Source organism: Pristiophorus japonicus, chromosome 1 (genome assembly GCF_044704955.1).
Source record: "Pristiophorus japonicus isolate sPriJap1 chromosome 1, sPriJap1.hap1, whole genome shotgun sequence".
Classification (NCBI taxonomy): domain Eukaryota; kingdom Metazoa; phylum Chordata; class Chondrichthyes; family Pristiophoridae; genus Pristiophorus; species Pristiophorus japonicus.
Window position 1 is genome coordinate 343,752,616 of NC_091977.1, and position 19,379 is coordinate 343,771,994.

General features: G+C 45.2%; 1 protein-coding gene across 4 annotated transcripts in view; it reads right to left on the reverse strand.

The window, feature by feature from the left end:
* The window catches only part of pdcd6ip (programmed cell death 6 interacting protein), a 140,776-nt gene extending 122,451 nt beyond the window's left edge, over positions 1-18,325 (reverse strand). For 2 of the 4 annotated variants that reach the window (XM_070889947.1, XM_070889938.1), the window contains exons 1-2: positions 18,043-18,325; positions 2,606-2,660 (exon numbers count right to left, since the gene is read on the reverse strand). In XM_070889947.1, the coding sequence (XP_070746048.1) occupies positions 2,606-2,660; positions 18,043-18,251 (264 nt within the window). In that variant the 5' untranslated portion in view covers positions 18,252-18,325. The remainder of the gene's footprint in view (positions 1-2,605; positions 2,661-18,042) is intronic. The other 2 variants (XM_070889966.1, XM_070889957.1) reach the window with 1 other exon arrangement.
* Between the last annotated feature and the right edge of the window lie 1,054 nt (positions 18,326-19,379).

Below are 19,379 nucleotides of genomic sequence, written 5' to 3' on the forward strand. Positions count from 1 at the left end.
CGCTAAGGTTTTTGAATAAGAGGGAGGAGAGATGGCTGCAGCTAGAGTTTGTTTGTTTGTTGCTGCTACTTGTTGTTTTCTTCATTGAAAAGTTTAAAATTTGATCCAATTTTTTTTATTAAAGTTAATTAAAACTGTACAAATGTTTAATAAACGTAATTATTTTTTAAATTTAAGCAGAATCCTGCACATTATTTTTTGAAATAGAGCAACAACCACCAACACAGCATGACATACATTCTTATGCACATTATTTTTTGAATTAAAGCAACATAAACCAACACATTACATAGATACATTATTTTTTTCACACTAACAGGTGCAGAGAGTCGGGTCGGGTCATTTAGCCTACAGGCAGCAAAGCGATCACTAATTAGCCACTGACGCAAGTCTCTAGCTATGGCTATAGGTGCACAAGGCTGCCTCCTCTGCCGTCGTCCTGTGGGTTGAGGGGGTGGCATGGGTTCGTCCTCCTCCTGTTAGTCTTCCTCCTCCTCCGGCCCCCCACCTTTCTCCCCTCAGGAGGATCTTCAATGTTCAGTACCTGGCTCCTCATGATGGGCAAGTTGTGCAGCATGCAGCACATGACAGTGAACTGACCGACGTGGTGAGGGACGTATTGCAGGTAGCCTCCAGAGTGGTCCAGGTATTGGAAACGCTACTTCAGTATGGCAATTGTCCGCTCTATGATGCTCCATGTCGTTATGTGTGACATGTTGGACCGACACGCTGGTTCAGTGCGGGGATTCCATCGGGGGGGGGTCATAAGCCAGGTGGCGAGCCCATACCCTTTGTCCCTGAGCAACCAGCTGTGCCCTTCTGGCAGCTCCTGAAACATCGCAGATATAATGCTGATGAAAGCAGCATGGATGCTACCTGGGTATCTGGCATCCACTGCCATGATCCAATGCATATCATCGCAGATGAGCTGGACATTTAGGGAATGGAACCCCATGTTGCAATAAACCTCGGAGTCGTCCAAAGGTGCTCTCAAAGTGATGTGGGTACAGTTGATCGCACCCTGTACCTTTGGGAAGCCCACAGCCCTGTTTCGCATTGCCTGCGTGGTCATAGGAAAATTGATGAACTGGTCCCTTTTGGCATACAGTGCAGCAGTCACCTGTCAAATGCAGCAATGTGTGGCATGCTTCGAGATGCAGCACATGTCCCCAGTTGCTGCTTGAAATGATCCAGAAGCATCGAAGGCATGTGCTGCAGTGACCTTCACTTCCACAGGTAGGGCAGTCCTCCTGCCACTTCTTGGCTGTATGTCTGCCCTGATTAGCTGGCAGATTTCAGTGATGACCTCCTTTCTAAATTGCAGCCTGCAAATGCAGTCTGCCTCACTCAGGTGTCGGTATGAGTGCCTATCCCTGTAGATTCAATCAGGGTATGGCCTCTTCCCCATTAATGCCAGAGCGATCTGGTTTCTGCGATGGTGGCATTGTATTATCAGTCACCTCCGCATGGCATGCATGCAAATCAACCTTATTACATGAGGCACAGTAATAGTTACACTCAATTATTATTCTTAATTTTGTTATTCTGGTTATTGTGAGACAGTACTTACTGAAGCAGTCACACCTTTACTGGGTGACGCCCTGGAAGAACGGACCACACCCTGGTCTGTGCATGCGCAACACTAAGCTCTGTCTCTATGGAGACACGACACACAGTGATTTATGGCACTTTAATTATAGCTTTTGGCGAAATGCGTATCCAATGTGCATGCCAGCAGGATCGCTCCCTCAGCCGGACAGAAACACAGGAGCTCGGCGCTTGGATTCCATCCACTCCCCCCGGCTTCTTTCGAAGATGTGCCCGGCGGGGCAGGTGGAATCCAAGCAGAGCTCGTGCGCTTGTGTCCAGCCGAAGGAGCGATCCTGCCGCCGGCTGGCCAGCACTCCTCCGACCCATGCCTAGAACCCCACGAGCAGAGATTCTGTGGTGGGATGGAGTCGCAATTTGCCCATTCCCAAAAACAGTCTGTGGGAAAAATTAACTGAGTTATTTCCTGAGTTCCCTCTGCAAAAATCAGCATGAACGTGTGTTTTAAACTATCTTCTTCCCTCGCTCCAAAAATTCAGAAATATACTACTAAGCGCCAATTTCCTTAAGTTAACGTAGGGTTTTTCTGATCGGTACTTAAGGCCACTGTGCACTGCCCTGAAAAAAAAATCGTGTTGGTGAAAATCGGTTAAATGGCCAAAAGACGGCACAGAAATCAGTTTTCAATCAGAATGGCGCCAAAAAATCAGGCATAAAAGAAAATCTGGCATTAACAGCTGCTGCCGGCGTACAAACTTTGAGTAAAGTTGCAAAATCAAGATTGCTCAAAAAAAAAGACGGCACCCAATGGTGTCAAAAATAAAGCTCGAGGAGAACTGTCCTGCCCCTCCCTCTTCAAATAATGCAATGGGATCTTTTACGTCCACCTGAAAGGGGAGGGGCGGAGGGGCAAAAGACGGGGTTGACTACAGCAGGTGGACAATACATAATAGACTAGTTTAGTGCAGACTTTACTAGCCAAGTAAAGGGATGAACAGGACTTAACAGATCAATCGTGAACATTTATTTACAGTGATACAAATACAGACTTGGTTACCTGATTTTCTGAGAATGGAAACTTGGGCTCAATGGCACACAGTTGATCATAATACCTGAAAGAGAAGCAAATCAGTTAGAACATAGTAGTTTACATTTTCGGTACATGCATTTTGTACAGGTGCTTTGAGGATTTAACCATAGCATATTGAGAGTACTTCCCTGCTCTTCTTTGAATAGCGCAATGGGATCTTGTACACCCACCTGTGGGGGAAGATGATGCCTCGGTTCAAAGCTTCATCTGAAGACAGTACCTTAGTTAGTACTGCATTGAAATGCCAGCCAAATTATGTGCTCCAGTTTATTTAATCAATAAAGCAAAGCCCTCATTACAGTTCGATAATTGCTTTAAATTTAAACCTGAAATTACTGAACCACAATCTTGTGCACAAGAACATCAGAAAACTTTGGAGCAGCAAGCTGCTTACAATTACAGGGCATTACAGATCTCAAAACATTGAAATAATTAGCTGAACAAATTATTTGAATATTTTACTCCAAAACTATAATTGGTAATTGTTCAAGCAATTCATATAAACATAAGTTTGCCTCTGGTCACATAAACTTTGTTTTGGAGCAACAAACCAGAATTAAATACAAGATGATGTTTTTGAACTGTCATTCACCATGTTAATTTTTTCCACAAATTAATTGTTTCATTTTTATCATGGATTACTATTATAAGTAAGATCTCTGCACGCTATCTTCGACTGCTCAGCAGTTCCTGTGCACATTGGACCCTGAAAATGCATATGGCTCAAGATACACTGCAGTGATCCTCTGAGAAGCACAGACAACAATTCCTTCAACACCAAAGCTTCATTAATCCTGCAACCATGGGACAAGCAATTTAACAAGTTATAAAGTAGACCTTCGAACATCAGAAGAGGCTTACAGCTGCATACGACATATTATAATTCCTCCATCCCTGAAATTTGAAAAGCTATTGTACAACAGAACAACAGTCAGGCTCTAGAATCATAGTAAAGCACAGCACAGAAGGATGCCATTCAGCTGAGCGAGTCTGCACCGGCTCTTTCGAAGAGTTACTCCAACTCCCCTGCTCTTTCCCCATAATCCCTGCAAGTTTTTTCTCCTTCAAGTATTTATCCAATTCCCTTTTGAAAGCAACTATTGAATCTGTATCCACCACTCTATCAAGCAGTACATCCCAAATCCTAACCACTCACTGTGTAAAAAAGATTTTCTTCAGGTCGTCTCTGGTTCTTTTGCCAAACATCTTAAATGTGCGCCCTCTCGTTAATGACCCTTCAGCCATTGGAAACAGGTTCTTTTTATTTACACTACCTAAGCCCTTCATGATTTTAAACACTTCTATCAAATCTCCTCTTGCCCTTCATTGCTCTAAAGAGAATAACCCCAGCTTCTCTAGTCTATTCATGTGACTGTAATCCCTCATTTCGGGAACCATTATAGTAAATCTCTTAAGTACCCTTGCCAAAGCCTTCACGTTTTTCCTAAACTGTGGTGCCCAGAATTGGGGGGGAGAATTTTTTTTTTTTTAAAAACATTACCAAGAGCCTGACCAAATAAATCACTGCAAAGAAAAACTTTAACTTACCTTTTTTTCAGGTTTTCTGACAGGGTTTTCAGGATTTACCTGGTGGTCTTCGGGGCACGGCATACAGGTCGGGTGAGTGCCGAAACTCGAACGGTAACGCAATCAGAGTCGTTCCACCCGCAGCACAGCTCTCTCCGGCTGTGCTTTTAAGCGCCGCCGCAAAAAAGAAACAGAGGATCGCAACGAGGTTTGCGCCACGGAGGGTCAAAACACGCCGAAAACCCGGTCGCAAACCACACGAAAATCCAGCTGTATGTGCAAAATACTCAAATTCATCCCGACTTAATCAATTATTTTAAGTTATGTACATCAGCACCACCTCCACCCCCCTCCCTAATTTGGAACATGGCAAGCGTCAGATCAAGGTGACTGCACAGATCAGGTATCAGTCACTCGTAAACAAGAGATGTGCAACATAATGACTTCAACAGCACAATCTGCATCTGAAGTCAAAAGTATAAAGTTACAGGAAGAGAAACCACACCAACAGGAAAAGATGCAGTACAAAGGGAAATTATTTTCAGGTTGATTTTGGAGAGCAGGCCCAATAAATAAAAATTCTTTATGGCAGCCCGGGGGGTAATGAAAATCATGATAGCATAAAAGTCAGATAAGTCAACAGAGTGCGCTTTCATCTGAGAAATGAAACATTCACAACAACTAACTATATATTTAAGGTGGAGAGAGACAGATTTGTGAGCGACGAGAGAGTAAAGGGTTATGGGGAGCAGGCAGGGAAGTGGAGCTGAGTCCATGATCAGATCAGCCATGATCTTATTGAATGGCGAAGCAGGCTCAAGGGGCCAAATGACCTATCCCTGTTCCTATTTCTTATGTTCTTATATTATAAATGCGGCCAAAGATCTTCTAAACTGACCAAATTGCTAAAAGCCTGAACTGTAGCATTTCAGACAAATATCACGAGTGTGAAAATATATATGATGGGATAGCTGGGTGCTTGGAATTGTGCTTTCAAAATAGTAATGCTTGCAATATTTGGGGAAAGATTAAGTCAAATTATTTGAAAGTAAAACAATAAGTAAAAGTTAATTTTAAAACAATATTCAGGCAGAGTCTGGGCATCAAAGCACCGGCTTTCTCCTGATTTTATTACAGCAAAATTATTCAAGTGGGAAAAAAAGGATCTAATGAGCAAATAATCACTTCACTCATGAAAGTTAACTTTCATTCAATAAACTACCATTTGAAACACTGCAGTAAACCATAAAACAGAAGTTGTGTCTTTTGAAATACAGAAGACCTACAATTTTACAATTGATGCCACAGAGTTAGTGGGAAATTAATGCTCCTTCTTTCAAAATCAGTGCTATCATGTGACACCAGGGAGGAAATGATAATTGAAACTAACTATGGGACTATATTTCAACTGATATTCTACAATTAAAAACACTTTCCCTCCTTCCATTCATCTGAAAAAAAATTTTTTTTGACCTGGTATGTTACAATTAAGAACCTTTAACAGAAAGCAACAGGCCAATCAATTAAAGCAGCAAAATGGTGCATCAGGAGTTCTGGGAGGAGGTATGGACTGAGATATTCTACACAACAAGCATCCAACCGAAATCATGCATTAACATCAAAGTAGTGGGGGTGAGGGAAACATTTCTGGGCAACTCTTATGACATCCCAGCTACTGTTGTCAAACCAGTATTAATATGAAGATATTAAGAGCAAAATAAATTAACAAGAATATTTAGCACATCAAGTAAAACCTATACAATTTGCCCTTTTTCAAACACACCAACTTATTTAACCTCAAGGGAAGGGACTAAAAATTCCCAATGCTTCAACTTAACATTAAAACAAAGCAAAAAATGAAGCATTGGGAACATTGAGAAATCTGCAATGACAGCTAGATTCAAACTGAAATGGTGACAAGAACTGTCACCTTTCAATTTATTTCAGGATATCCCAAAGCACTTTCCATGCAACAAATTAAGGCAGTCAGTATTGCTATGCAGCAGCCATTTAGCGCACAGCAAGATCTTACAAACAAAATTAATGACCAGTTAATTTAGGTTTGGTGTTGTTAGCCGAAGGAACAATGCTGCCCAAGACACCGGGAAAACTCATTACTGTTCTTCAAATAGTGCAGCAGTGGATCTTTAACATCAACCTGACCAAGCAGACAAAGTCTCAGTTTGATGAAATAGCAGCGCATTTGGAAAACAGTGACAGGATCGGTCCAAGTCAGCATGGATTTATGAAAGGGAAATCATGCTTGACAAATCTTCTAGAATTTTTTGAGAATGTAACTAGTACAGTGGACAACGGAGAACCAGTGGATGTGGTGTATTTGGACTTTCAAAAGGCTTTTGACTGCAGGGTGACTTGGACAGGTTAGCTGAGTGGGCAAATGCATGGCAGATGCAGTATAATGTGGATAAATGTGAGGTTATCCACTTTGAGGGCAAAAACAGGAAGGCAGAATATTATCTGAATGGTGGCAGATTAGGAAAAGGGGAGGTGCAACGAGACCTGGGTGTCATGGTACATCAGTCATTGAAAGTTGGCATGCAAGTACAGCAGGCTGTGAAGGCGGCAAATGGTATGTTGGCCTTCAGAGCTAGATGGTTTGAGTACAAGAGCAGGGAGATCTCACTGCAGTTGTACATGGCCTTGGTGAGGCCTCACCTGGAATAGTGTGTTTAGTTTTGGTCTCCTAATCTGAGGAAGGACGTTCTTGCTATTGAGGGAGTGCAGCGAAGGTTCGCCAGACTGATTCCCGGAATGGCAGGACTGATATATGAGGAGAGACTGGATAGACTGGGCCTGTATTCACTGGACTGTAGAAGGATGAGAGGGGATCTCATAGAAACATATAAAATTCTGACGGGACTGGACAGGTTAGAAGCAGGAAGAATATTCCCAATGTTGGGAAAGTCCAGAACCAGAGGACACAGTCTAAGGATAAGGGATAAGCCATTTAGGACCAAGATGAGGAGAAACTTCTTCACTCAGAGAATTGTTAACCTGTGGAATTCCTCACGTCAGAGAGTTGTTGATGCCAGTTCATTGGATATATTCAAGAGGGAGTTAGATATGGCCCTTACGGCTAAAGGGATCAAAGGGTATGGTGAGAAAGCAAAAAAGGGGTACAGAGGTGAAAGATCAGCCGTGATCTTATTGAATGGTGGTGCAGGCTCGAAGGGCCGAATGGCCTACTCCTGCACCTAGTTTCAATGGGCCCAAGTTTCGGGCCGCGCCATTTTTCGCGCTAAAGTGCACCTAAAAAAAACTTCCAGATTCTCCGGCTCCCTGCAGGTCCTCTGGCCCTCGGCGCGGCGCAGCATGAGCTGTAGGGGGCGGAGCTAGGTCCATGCACTGAAAACAGTGCCGGGACCTCTGCACATGCGCGCTACAGTGGGCGCGCATGTGCAGTAGCTCCAGGCGCCCAAAGCTGTGTGGGAGGGGCCAGAAGCACGCAGCCCCGACCGAATGGCCTCACTGGGGCTGCGTGCATGAGGCTCCTCCCACGCCCAGCTCCTGCTTCCTCCCGACCCGACTCGACGATGCCCCCCCACCCCCGCACCGGACCTCGACCGCGACTCCGGACCCACCCTCCACTTCCCCGCCCCCGGACCGGACCCGCGCCCCCCCCACCCCCCCCCGACCCGACCTCCCTCCCACCACCGCCCCCCCACAACCCACGCTCCCGACCCGACCCAACACCACCTACCTGTAAATCTGCCCGAAGTCTTGGGGCCGGCTGGGCCTGGCCCGTTCAGCCTCTCCCCCCCCCCCCCCCGCCTCTTCCCCCCCCCGCCTTTCGCCTTCTCCTCCTTCCCCTTCTCCCCCCCCTTTCCCCCATCCCTCCCTCCCCCTCCCCTCAGAAACACAGACACTGACAGAGAGTGAGAGACACACACAGACAGAGAGATAGAGACACTGACGGAGACACACTGGGTGGGTGGGGCATCCCAGCACACTGTTGGAGGGCTCCCGGTGCTGCAGTCGGTAAGTAGAAAATGTTTTATTTATTGATTTTTTTTAAAAATTATTTATTAATTTTTTTTGATTGATTTATTGGTTGATTTATTGATGTTTTATCATTTATTATTGATGATGGCTCTTTATTTGTAAAACTGAAGTGTTTAATTGTTTGCAAACTTCCCTTTAAACCCCCCCCATTCCCTACACCTGATTTGTAACCTACGCCTGATTTTCTAAAGTGTAGACAAGGTTTTTTCGAGCGTACAAAAATCTTCACTTACTCCATTCTAACTTAGTTTAGAGTAAGTTTTCACTGCCGAAACTTTGAAAACAGGCTTAAGTGGCCGGACACGCCCACTTTTGAAAAAAAATTCTGTTCCAAAGTGAAACTGTTCGAACTGACTAGAACTGGAGCAAACTAAATGCCGAGAATTTGAATTTCTAAGATACTCCGTTCTGCACCATTTGCTCCAAAAAATCAGGAGCAACTGAGGCCGAAACTTGGGCCCTATGTTTCTATGTTAACCAAGCCGAAGACAAGATGAAAAAATCTGACCAGTCCAGATTCAAGGAACATATGGGGCAAATGGCGACAAAAACAGCAGGATACAACCCCAAGAAGAAATACGCAGTACAGAGGTTAACATAACAAGAATGAAGTAAAGAATGAAGGCGGTCTGGATTGCATTTTCACTTAAATTTTAGCACTGCCCATAACCTCTGATATAAATCTAGGAATATAATTAAACCATTAGTTAACATTAACTAATTAGTCAAATTACATTTTTATTACATGGGATTCAGGTATCTTAAATCGGAGCTTTGGGGGTCATATTCCGGAATTGTGCCGATTTATAGCCATATTTTGACCAAATTAATGCAGATTAATTTTTAGTTAGAGAAAGTCAGGATTTCTACTGATGCTTTGAGATCACATTTCACAATTTAAACCATTGGTTTTGATTTACATGTTATGCATTACTATCCACTATCATACCGTATTCAAAAAAGACAGCACCAGCCACATAATACAACACCCTTTCAGATTTGTCCTTATTTACATGATCCTATTTTCAACAGCATTTCCCTCAGCTTAACAGAAACAGCATTCACTGCTTTTAACCAATGATTAACTGAAGTCATGACATGGTTTCAGCCACTTAAAAACATGCATTAAACCTGTCCATTCTTATAAACCAATCTGGTACTGACAATCAATAGATGTCACGTTCATGAGCATTTGTTTATAAACAATTACAATATGAAACCTATTATACATGTCAACAAGCCTTATATCCTGAAAAAAATCTTTCTCCCACTGCAGGCACACCCCACTACTTAAGCCCAGAGAATGCAAGCGGTTGATAAGAGACATGGCTGTAGATGCTAGATGCCCAAACATACATAAACAGTACCACAATTTAACCAAATAAACTCAAAACAGCTCAACAAGAGCCAATGGTAAACTTCCTGCTGCTTGTCCAATTAGTATCACGTTACAAATTAGGACATCAGCATGCAGTGCCGAGTGGGAAAAATCTCAGTCTTCGGTTGGACATCTCCCAATCCCACCAACAAACCAGGCTGACTAGTTAAGCATGCTGCAGAACTGCAAACTTGCCTGCACTGGGTTATTGTTAGTGAGGATTGATGTAGTTCCGATCTTCCATCACCAAGCATATCTTCTTACAGCCAACTCAACCCAAAGATTGCCAACTGATAATTAGACAACTGACAAATAACTAATAACTGACTAATAAAACAAATCACTAATAATTAAGACAACTGACAAGCACACATTTGACAACAATATAAACACCATCTGGTATAAATAAAGACGAACTGACAAAGTGAATTGGATAATAAAATAAAAATGCAAAAACTGCAAATCTGAAATAAAAACAAAATGCTGGAACTACACAGGCCAGTCGGCTTCTGTGAAGAGAATAGACAAGTTATGATATTGTGTCGGGTGAGACTGAAGGCCGAGATAAACAGGTATTTTGGTAGAGTTGGGGTTAAAAAGAGAAAAGTAAGGGATAACAAACCAACAGTTACATTAATCACAGTAAGAGAATTAGCATCATAAATTAACTGCAAGCTGTGATATAAAAGATAAAGCACAAATGTAGAAAGTACAAAAAATTGTTGCAAATAATTGGAGGTCCTAAAAGACACTGGAGACATACTATATGTAAAAGCATGAGAAATGCAGTTGCAGCAAATATGAAATGAAAACAGGAAATACAAACAAAACGCAGTGGATGTACCAATTATGAGAAAGAATGGGTCTGCATCATGGGCTCAGACACCCGCCAGCACTGTGCTCTGACCACAGTTCTTCAAAACCCGCGTCCTCTCCTCCCCCGAGTCACAGGGCTTCCCAAAGCTGATGAGAAAATGAAGCGTGTAACTAAGGCCTGCAGTTACTGAAGTCAATGCTAAGACGAAAGGGCTGCCGAGTGCCCAGGAAAAAAAGATGAGAAAAGCCAAGATATGTTGAACTGTAATTGTTATTTGATGTCTTCAAAACTCTTTTTATATAAGAACATAAGAAATAGGAGCAGGAGCAGGCCATTTTGGCCACGAGAGCCTGCTCCACATAACCCTTTACTCCCTTATTGCTCAAAAATCTGTCTATCTCCCCCTTAAATATATTCAATGACCCAGCCTCCTTGGGCAGAGAATTCCATAGATTTACAACCCTCAGAAGAAATTTCTCCTCATCTCAGTTTCAAATCGGCAGCCCCTTATTTTGAGACTATGCCCCCTAGTTTTAGTTTCCCCTATGAGTGGAAATATCCTCTCATTGCATCCACCTTGTCGAGCCCCATCATTATCTTATAAGTTTCAATAAGATCACCTCTCATTCTTCTGAACTCCAATGAGTATAAGCCCAACCTACCCTCATAAGTCAACCCCCTCATCTCCAGAATCAACCGAGTGAACCTTCTCTGAACAGCCTCCAATGCAATTATATCCTTCCTTAAATACGGAGATCAAAACTGTACGCAGTACTCGGAGTGTGGCCTCACCAATACCCTGTACAGTTGTAGCAGGACTTCTCTGCTTTATACTGTATCCCCCTTGCAATAAAGACCAACATTCCATTTGCCTTCCCGATTGCTGTACCTGCATACTAACTTTGTGTGTTTCATGCACAAGGATCCCCAGGTACCTCTGTACTGCAGCACTTTGCAATTTTTCTCCATTTAAATTGTAATTTGCTTTTCTATTATTTCTGCCAAAGTGGATAACCTCATTTTCTCACATTATACTCCATCTGCCAAATTTTTGCCCACTCACTTAGCCTGTCTTCGCAGATTTTGTGTCCTCCTCACAATTTACTTTCCCACCCATCTTTGTATCAGCAAACTTGGCTATATTACACACGGTCCCTTCATCCAAGTCATTAATATAGATTGTAAATCGTTGAGGCCTCAGCACCGATCCCTGCAGCACCCCACTAGTCAGTTTGCCAACCAGAAAATGACCTATTTATCCCGACTCTCTGTTTTCTGTTAGTTAGCCAATCCTCTATCCATGTTAATATATTACCCCCAACCCCATGAACTTTTATCTTGTGCAGTAACCTTTTATGTGGCACCTTATCAAATGCCTTCTGGAAATCCAAATACACCACATCCACTGTACCCCCTTATCCACCCTGCTCGTTGCATCCTCAAAGAACGCCAGCAGATTTGTCAAACATGATTTCCTTTTCATAAAACCATGCTGATTCTGCTTGATTGAATTATGCTTTTCCAAATGTCCCGCTACTGTCTCCATAACAAAGGACTCCAGAATTTTCCCCAACGACAGATATTAGGCTAACTGGTCTATAGTTTCCTGCTTTTTGTCTGCCTCCTTTTTTTAAAAAAAAAAGGGGCGTTACATTTGCAGTTTTCCAATCCACTGTGACCACCCCAGAATCCAGGGAATTTTGGTAGATTACAACCAATGCATCCACTATCTCTGCAGCCACTTCTATTAAGACCCTAGGATGTAAGCCATCAGGGAGTTAGATGTGGCCCTTACGGCTAAAGGGATCAAGGGGTATGGAGAGAAAGCAGGAATGGGGTACTGAAATTGCATGATCAGCCATGATCATATTGAATGGTAGTGCAGGCTCGAAGGGCCGAATGGCTTACTCCTGCACCTATTTTCTATGTTTCTATGTAACATAATAAAATGGATCAGCAAAAGTAATTGTAAACAGGGGCATGTCTTAATAGTTTGATTCTTTGATTCAATTGCAAGTGTAAGCATGGCTCAGTGTTAGCACTCACCACAATCGGTGAAAGATTCCGTGGCATCAAATGAAGAGAAGCAGGGGCCTTTGTCCGTTATGTTTACCGACCTAACAATGATTACACTTTAAAAGGTAAGTGTCCTGGGACGTGACAGGCTCAAAATGAATGCAAGTTATTTCTTGACTACTTGGTACATCACTGGCAATCATGTACATCCACTTCTCCAGAATTTGATAAGTAGTTATCCTTTTTACGGTATTTGGCTTATAGCAACAGAGAAATAAGTGTGCAAGTTGGAAAGCAGCGCAGGCTTCTCTAGAGTTGTTATATCTGTAAACGTATATACCTTGTACAACCACCAGAGGGCTCATCCCCTGGAGTCCCAAGGGATCCCACAATCCCTTGGGAGCACAGGTACTTATGGAGGCCTCACAGGCTGGAGACCTGCAATAAAAGACTACGGTCATACTTTACTTTGAGCTCACAGTATCTAGTCAGACTCTTCATTCATAAACAACTGGCGACAAGATACAGATGACGAACACAACGAAACAGAGAACAGTGGGCATCCTGGAGAAATTCTCGGAGGGAGATTATTGGGAAATCTTCGTGGAGCGACTCGACCAATACTTTGTGGCCAACAAGCTGGAAGGAGAAGCGCACGCTGCCAAGCGAAGGGAGATTCTCCTCACCATCTGCGGGGCACCAACATATGGCCTCATGAAAAATCTGCTTGCTCCATCGAAACCCACAGAGAAATCGTACGATGATTTGTGCACACTGGTCCGGGAGCATCTGAACCCGAAGGAAAGCGTTCTGATGGCGAGGTACCGGTTCTACACCTACAAAAGGTCGGAAGGCCAGGAAGTGACAAGTTATGTCGCTGAACTAAGACACCTTGCAGGACATTGCGAATTTGAAGGACATTTGGAACACATCCTGAGACTTTTTCGTACTGGCCATGAAGTGATACTTGGCAAACTTCTGACTGTAGAGACCCCAACCTTGAGTAAGGCCACAGCGACAGCCCAGGCGTTCATTGCCACCAATGACAATAAGGATAAGGGGTAAGCCATTTAGGACCGAGATGCGGAGGAACTTCTTCACCCAGAGAGTGGTGAACCTGTGGAATTCTCTACCACAGAAAGTTGTTGAGGCCAATTCACTAAATATATTCAAAAAGGAGTTAGATGAGGTCCTAACTACTAGGGGGATCAAGGGGTATGGCGAGAAAGCAGGAATGGGGTACTGAAGTTGAATGTTCAGCCATGAACTCATTGAATGGCGGTGCAGGCTAGAAGGGCCGAATGGCCTACTCCTGCACCTATTTTCTATGTTTCTAAACAAATCTCTCATTACTTGCAGCAGCACTCGTGTGCTATGAACAAAGTGATGTTGTTTTTAAATCGCAGCGTACAAGGCAGGCCCCACATGCCTGCAGCTGCACGTCCGCAGAGTCCACCATCGAGAGTGATGAATGCAAGGCCATTAACATCTTGTTGGCGCTGCGGGGGTGATCATCATTTCCATTAATGTCGCTTCAAAGGGCTGTGGAACAATGGGACACCTCCAACGTCTGTGCAGGTGAGCTGCAAACCCTGTTAATCCTGCAAACCACCATGTTGCAGAGGAGGGCAGATCCATGGCGGATCACGACGAACCAGAGCCTCAGACCGAGGAGGCAGAGGTATATGGGGGGGCACACATTTACTACAAAGTGTCCCCCGATAATGCTGAAGGTTGAATTAAATGGACTCCCGGTGTCAATGGAGCTGGACACGGTCGCGAGCCAGTCCATGATGAGCAAAAAGACTTGAGATAAATTGTGGTGCAGCAAGGCCTCAGGGCCAGTCTTGACTCCCATTCGCACGAAAATGAGAACTTACACAAAAGGAACTGATTCCTGTAATTGGCAGTGCTACTGTAAAGGTCTCCTACGATGGAGCGGTGCACAAGCTACCACTCCAGGTGGTACCGGGCAATAGTCCCACACTGCTTGGCAGGAGCTGGCTGGAAAAAATACGCTAAAACTGGGACGACGTCCGAGCACTCTCGTCCGCTGATGACACTTCGTGTGCCCAGGTCTTAAACAAGTTCCCATTCACTGTTCGAACCAGGCATCGGGAAGTTCCAAAGAGCAAAAGTGCAGATCCACCTAATTCCAGGGGCACGACCCATCCATCACAATGCAAGAGCAGTACCGTGATGAGAGAAAGGATAGAGATCGAGCTAGACCGGCTGCAAAGAGAGGGCATCATTTCGCCGATCGAATTCAATGAGTGGGCCAATCCGATTGTTCCAGTCCTCAAGTGAGACGGCACCGTCAGAATCTGTGGTGATTACAAAGTAACTATCAATCGTTTCTCCCTGCAGGATCAATACCCACTACCAAAGGCTGACAACCTTTTTGCTACGCTGGCGGGAGGAAAGACGTTCACGAAGCTGGGCTTGACCTCGGCATACATGACGCAGGAGCTGAGGAATCATCGAAGGGCCTCACCTACATCAACACGCACAAAGGTCTCTATTTATAACAGATGCCAGTTTGGAATTCGATCAGCCGCGGCGATATTCCAGAGAAAGCTTGCTGAAATCGGTCCCACGCACGGTGGTCTTCCAGGGATCGCATCTTGTTTACAGGTCGGGACAGTCGAGCATTTGCAGAACCTGGAGGAGGTTCCTAGTCGACTCAACCGCGTGGGGCTCAGGTTAAAACATTCGAAGTGCGTTTTCCTGGCGCCTGAAGTAGAGTTCCTGGGGAGAAGAATCGCAGCGGACGGCATCAGGTCCACCGATTCGAAGATGGAGGCAATCGTGAACGCACCGAGGCCACAGAACGTGACGGAACTGCTGTCGTTTCGAGGACTCTTGAACTACTTTGGTAACATCTTACTGGGTCTCAGCACACTGTTAGAACCACTGCACGCCCTACTGTGTAAAGGGGACGAATGGGTATGGGGCAAAAGCCAAGAAAATGTCTTTGTAAAAGCTAGAAAATTGTTATGCTCAAACAAATTGCGTGTGTTGTATAATCCATGTAAGAGTTTGGTATTAGCATGTGATGCGTCGTCGTACGACGTCGGGTGTGTATTGCAACAAGCTAATGATTCTGGGAAATTGCAATCGGTTGCTTATGCATCCAGAAATCTGTCTACGGCTGAGAGAGCTTACAGCACGATTGAAAAAGCGTTAGCGTGTGTCTATGGGGTAAAGAAAATGCATCACTATCTGTTTGGGCTAAAATTTGAATTGGAAACTCACCATAAGCCACTAATATCCCTGTTTTCTGAGAGTAAGGGGATGAATACGAATGCATCGGCCCGCATCCAGAGATGGGCGCTCACGTTGTCCGCATACAGCTACGCCATCCGCCACAGAAAACTGTGCCGATGCTCTCAGTAGGCTGCCCTTGCCCACCACGGGGTTGGAAATGACGCAGCCTGCAGATTTAGTCATGGTTATGGAAACCTTCGAGAGTGAGCAATCACCCGTCACAGCCCAACAGATTAGAACCTGGACGAGCCAGGGTCCCTTACTGTCCCAAGTAAAAAATTGTGTGCTTCACGGAAGCTGGTCCAGTGTCCCAGTAGAAATGCAGGAAGAGATAAAGCCGTACCAGCGTCGCAAAGATAAAATGTCTATACAGGCAGACTGCCTTCTGTGGGGCAATCGGGTAGTGGTGCCCAAGGGCAGAGACACTTTCATCAGTGACCTCAACAGTACCCACCCAGGCATCGTAATGATGAAAGCGATAGCCAGATCCCACGTGGGTGGCCCGGTGTCGATGCGGACTTAGAGTCCTGCGTGCACAGATGTAACACATGCTCGCAGTTAAGCAATGTACCCAGGGAGGCGCCACTAAGTTTATGGTCTTGGCCCTCCAAACCGTGGTCCAGGTCGTCTATGCTGGCCCGCTTTGGGGTAAAATGTTCCTTGTGGTTGTAGATGCGTACTCCAAACGGATTGAATGTGAGATAATGTCGGCAAGCACGTCCATTGCCACCACTGAAAGCCTGCGGGCCATGTTTGCCACGCACGGACCACCTGATGTCCTTGTGAGTGACAACGGGCCATGTTTTACCAGTGCTGAGTTCGAAGAGTTCATGACCCGTAACGGGATCAAACATGTTACATCTGCCCCGTTCAAACCAGCGTCCAATGTTCAGGCAGAACGAGCAGTTCAAACAATCAAGCAGAACTTGAAAAGGATAACTGAAGGCTCACTGCAGACTCGCCTATCCCGAGTCCTGCTTAGCTAGCGCACGAGACCCCACTCACTCACTGGGATTCCACCTGCTGAACTGCTCATGTAAAGGGCACTTAAGATAAGGCTCTCGTTAGTTCACGCTGATCTACACGAACAGGTAAAGAGCAGGCGGCTTCAACAAAGTACATATCATGATTGCGCAAATGTGTCACGCGAAATTGAAATCAATGATCCTGTATTTGTATTGAATTATGGACAAGGTCCCAAGTGGCTTCCGGGCACCATTGTGGCCAAAGAGGGTAGCAGGGTGTTTCGGGTCAAACTTTCAAATGGACTCATTCACCGGAAAACACTTGGACCAAATCAGATTCACGGACTATCCTGAGCAACCCACATTGGACCCTACCTTCTTTGACCTCCAACATACACACCAGTGGCAACCGACACCGCAGTTGGCCATGAAGCAGAACTCAGCAGCCGCAGCAGGACTCACCACACCAGGCAGCCGAGCGAGGGCCCAACAAACGATTCACCAAAACCAGCATTTGCACCGAGGATCAACCAGGGAAAGAAAGGTCCCAGATCAACTCACTTTGTAAATAGTTACACTGTTGACTTTGGGGGGGGGGGGGGGGGGAAAGTGTTGTTTTATATGTAAATTTGTATATACCTTGTGCAGCCACCAGAGGGCTCTTCCCCTGGAGTCCCAAGGGATCCCACAATCACTTGGGAGCACAGGCACTTAAGGAGGCCTCACAGGCTGGAGAAGCACTCTGGAGACCTGCAGTAAAAGACTACAGTCACACACTACTTTGAGCTCACAGTATCCAGTCAGACTCTCTCTTTACACACAACAAATGTACATCCACGTCTCTAGAATTTTATAAGTAGTTATCCTTTTTGTGGTGTGTGGCTTATAGCAACAGGGAAATAAGTATGCAGTTGGAAGGCAGTGCAGGCTTCTCTGGAGCTCTTATTGAATTTGCTTTGAAACAAAAGCACTTTCAACGCCCAACCGATGAGACAGCAATAAGTTATGCACCCAAGCAAACTCTGATTACCACACAAAAATAACTACAAAAAAAAATCATGCGTGAAATTCCCAATGGCTGCCAGTAGAAAGAGTGCACGGCCCCATTGCCTGGATATGCAAATGAGCAAGTTCGACCAAAAGGTTTTCTTTTTTTAAATAGTGATTTTTTAAAAAACGACGAATTGATTGGAGCCAGGGGAAGGCCCCTCAACCCGAGTTGGTGTCGGGGCTACCTGCTCCAACCAGCAACAGGTCGGGGTCCCGCCAGCGTGTGGGCCCAGCCTCGGCCGCTCTACCTGCCGGCCGGCTGCCCCACCTTTCTCTCCCACAGCCCCCTGCTCCTTCCCGCAGGCCCAGGTCCGCTTCCCGGCCTCCCTCCTCCGGGCCCCGGCCCTCGGGCCCGACTCACCTCAGCAAAATTTCCAGCGAGCTTTCGTGCTTGTCGAGCGGCCTGCCGACTGCGCTTTTCCGCAGCTTGTTCAGCTCCTCGGCCGCCCTGACATACTCGGCCTGTGTGTCCCCGCTCGGGTAGGTGGCGTGGATGAACTTGGAGAGCGGCTTCGCCACGTCCACCTCGGACGATTTCTTCAGCGGCACCGACACGAAAGTGGTGGCCATGGCCGCCGCGCAGAGAGAAACAGCGAGCCCCTCTCCCACCAACTACTTCCGCAATGATGTCAGCGCGCTCCCTTGGACCGCAACACAGGGCAGTCAGTGTGGGCAACAGGTGAAGGTAGCAATTGGGTGCAGTGTCTGAGTCACGGGGCTTCTGTACATGTGTGTGTGTGTGTTTTCGTACTTTCTCCAAATCAAAACAGGAAATACTTAAAATTTCCTTGCGCACAAATGTAGAACTTTCTGCCACAAGCTAAAGCATATTTTAAAGACAGTTGCTTGAAAGAGGGTGATTGAGGAAGCAGGAGAGTGTGGTTAAACAAGGCGGAGAAAAGCACTGGCAAAACTTGATCTATACATAGAAGTTACAACACGGAAACAGGCCATTAGGTCCAACCAGTTCATGTCGGTGTTTATGCTCCATGTGAGCAAATAGTTTTAATCATATTTACCTACCCTGTACCCACATCCCTCCAATCCCTTTTCATTCATTCAGCTATCCAACTTAACCTTGAATGTTGCCATAGTTTCTGAGTCAACCAAGAAACCTGGAAGAGAAGTTCACAACTCTGTGAAGAACCTTCTCTTACCCTGTGTTCTAAATCTATTACATTTAATATTGTATCTTTGGCCCCTCAACTACTAAGAACAGTCAACATCTATCTACCCTGTCACAGCCTTTGGACTGTATAGCCCATTTCTGTGCTGCAACATTCCATGACTCAAATTCACAAAGGGTCTCAACATTTACAAATAAAACATTCCAAGTTTCATATTGACCCTTCGTCTATATATAAGAGGCCTTCGTGAAGCGACTTGACCAATACTTCATGGCCAACGAGCTGGAAGGGGACGAGAACGCTGCCAAATGAAGGGCGATCCTCCTCACCGTCTGTGGGGCAACAACCTATGGCCTCATGAAGAATCTTCTAGCTCCGGTGAAAGCAACAACCAAATCCTATGAAGAATTGTGTACGCTGGTCAGGGAGCACCTAAATCTGAAGGAAAGCATTTTGATGGTGAGGTATCGGTTCTACACATGTTAACGATTGGAAGGCCAGGAAGTGGCGAGCTACATCGCCGAACTAAGGCATCTTGCTGGACATTGCGAATTCGATGGATTCCTTGAAC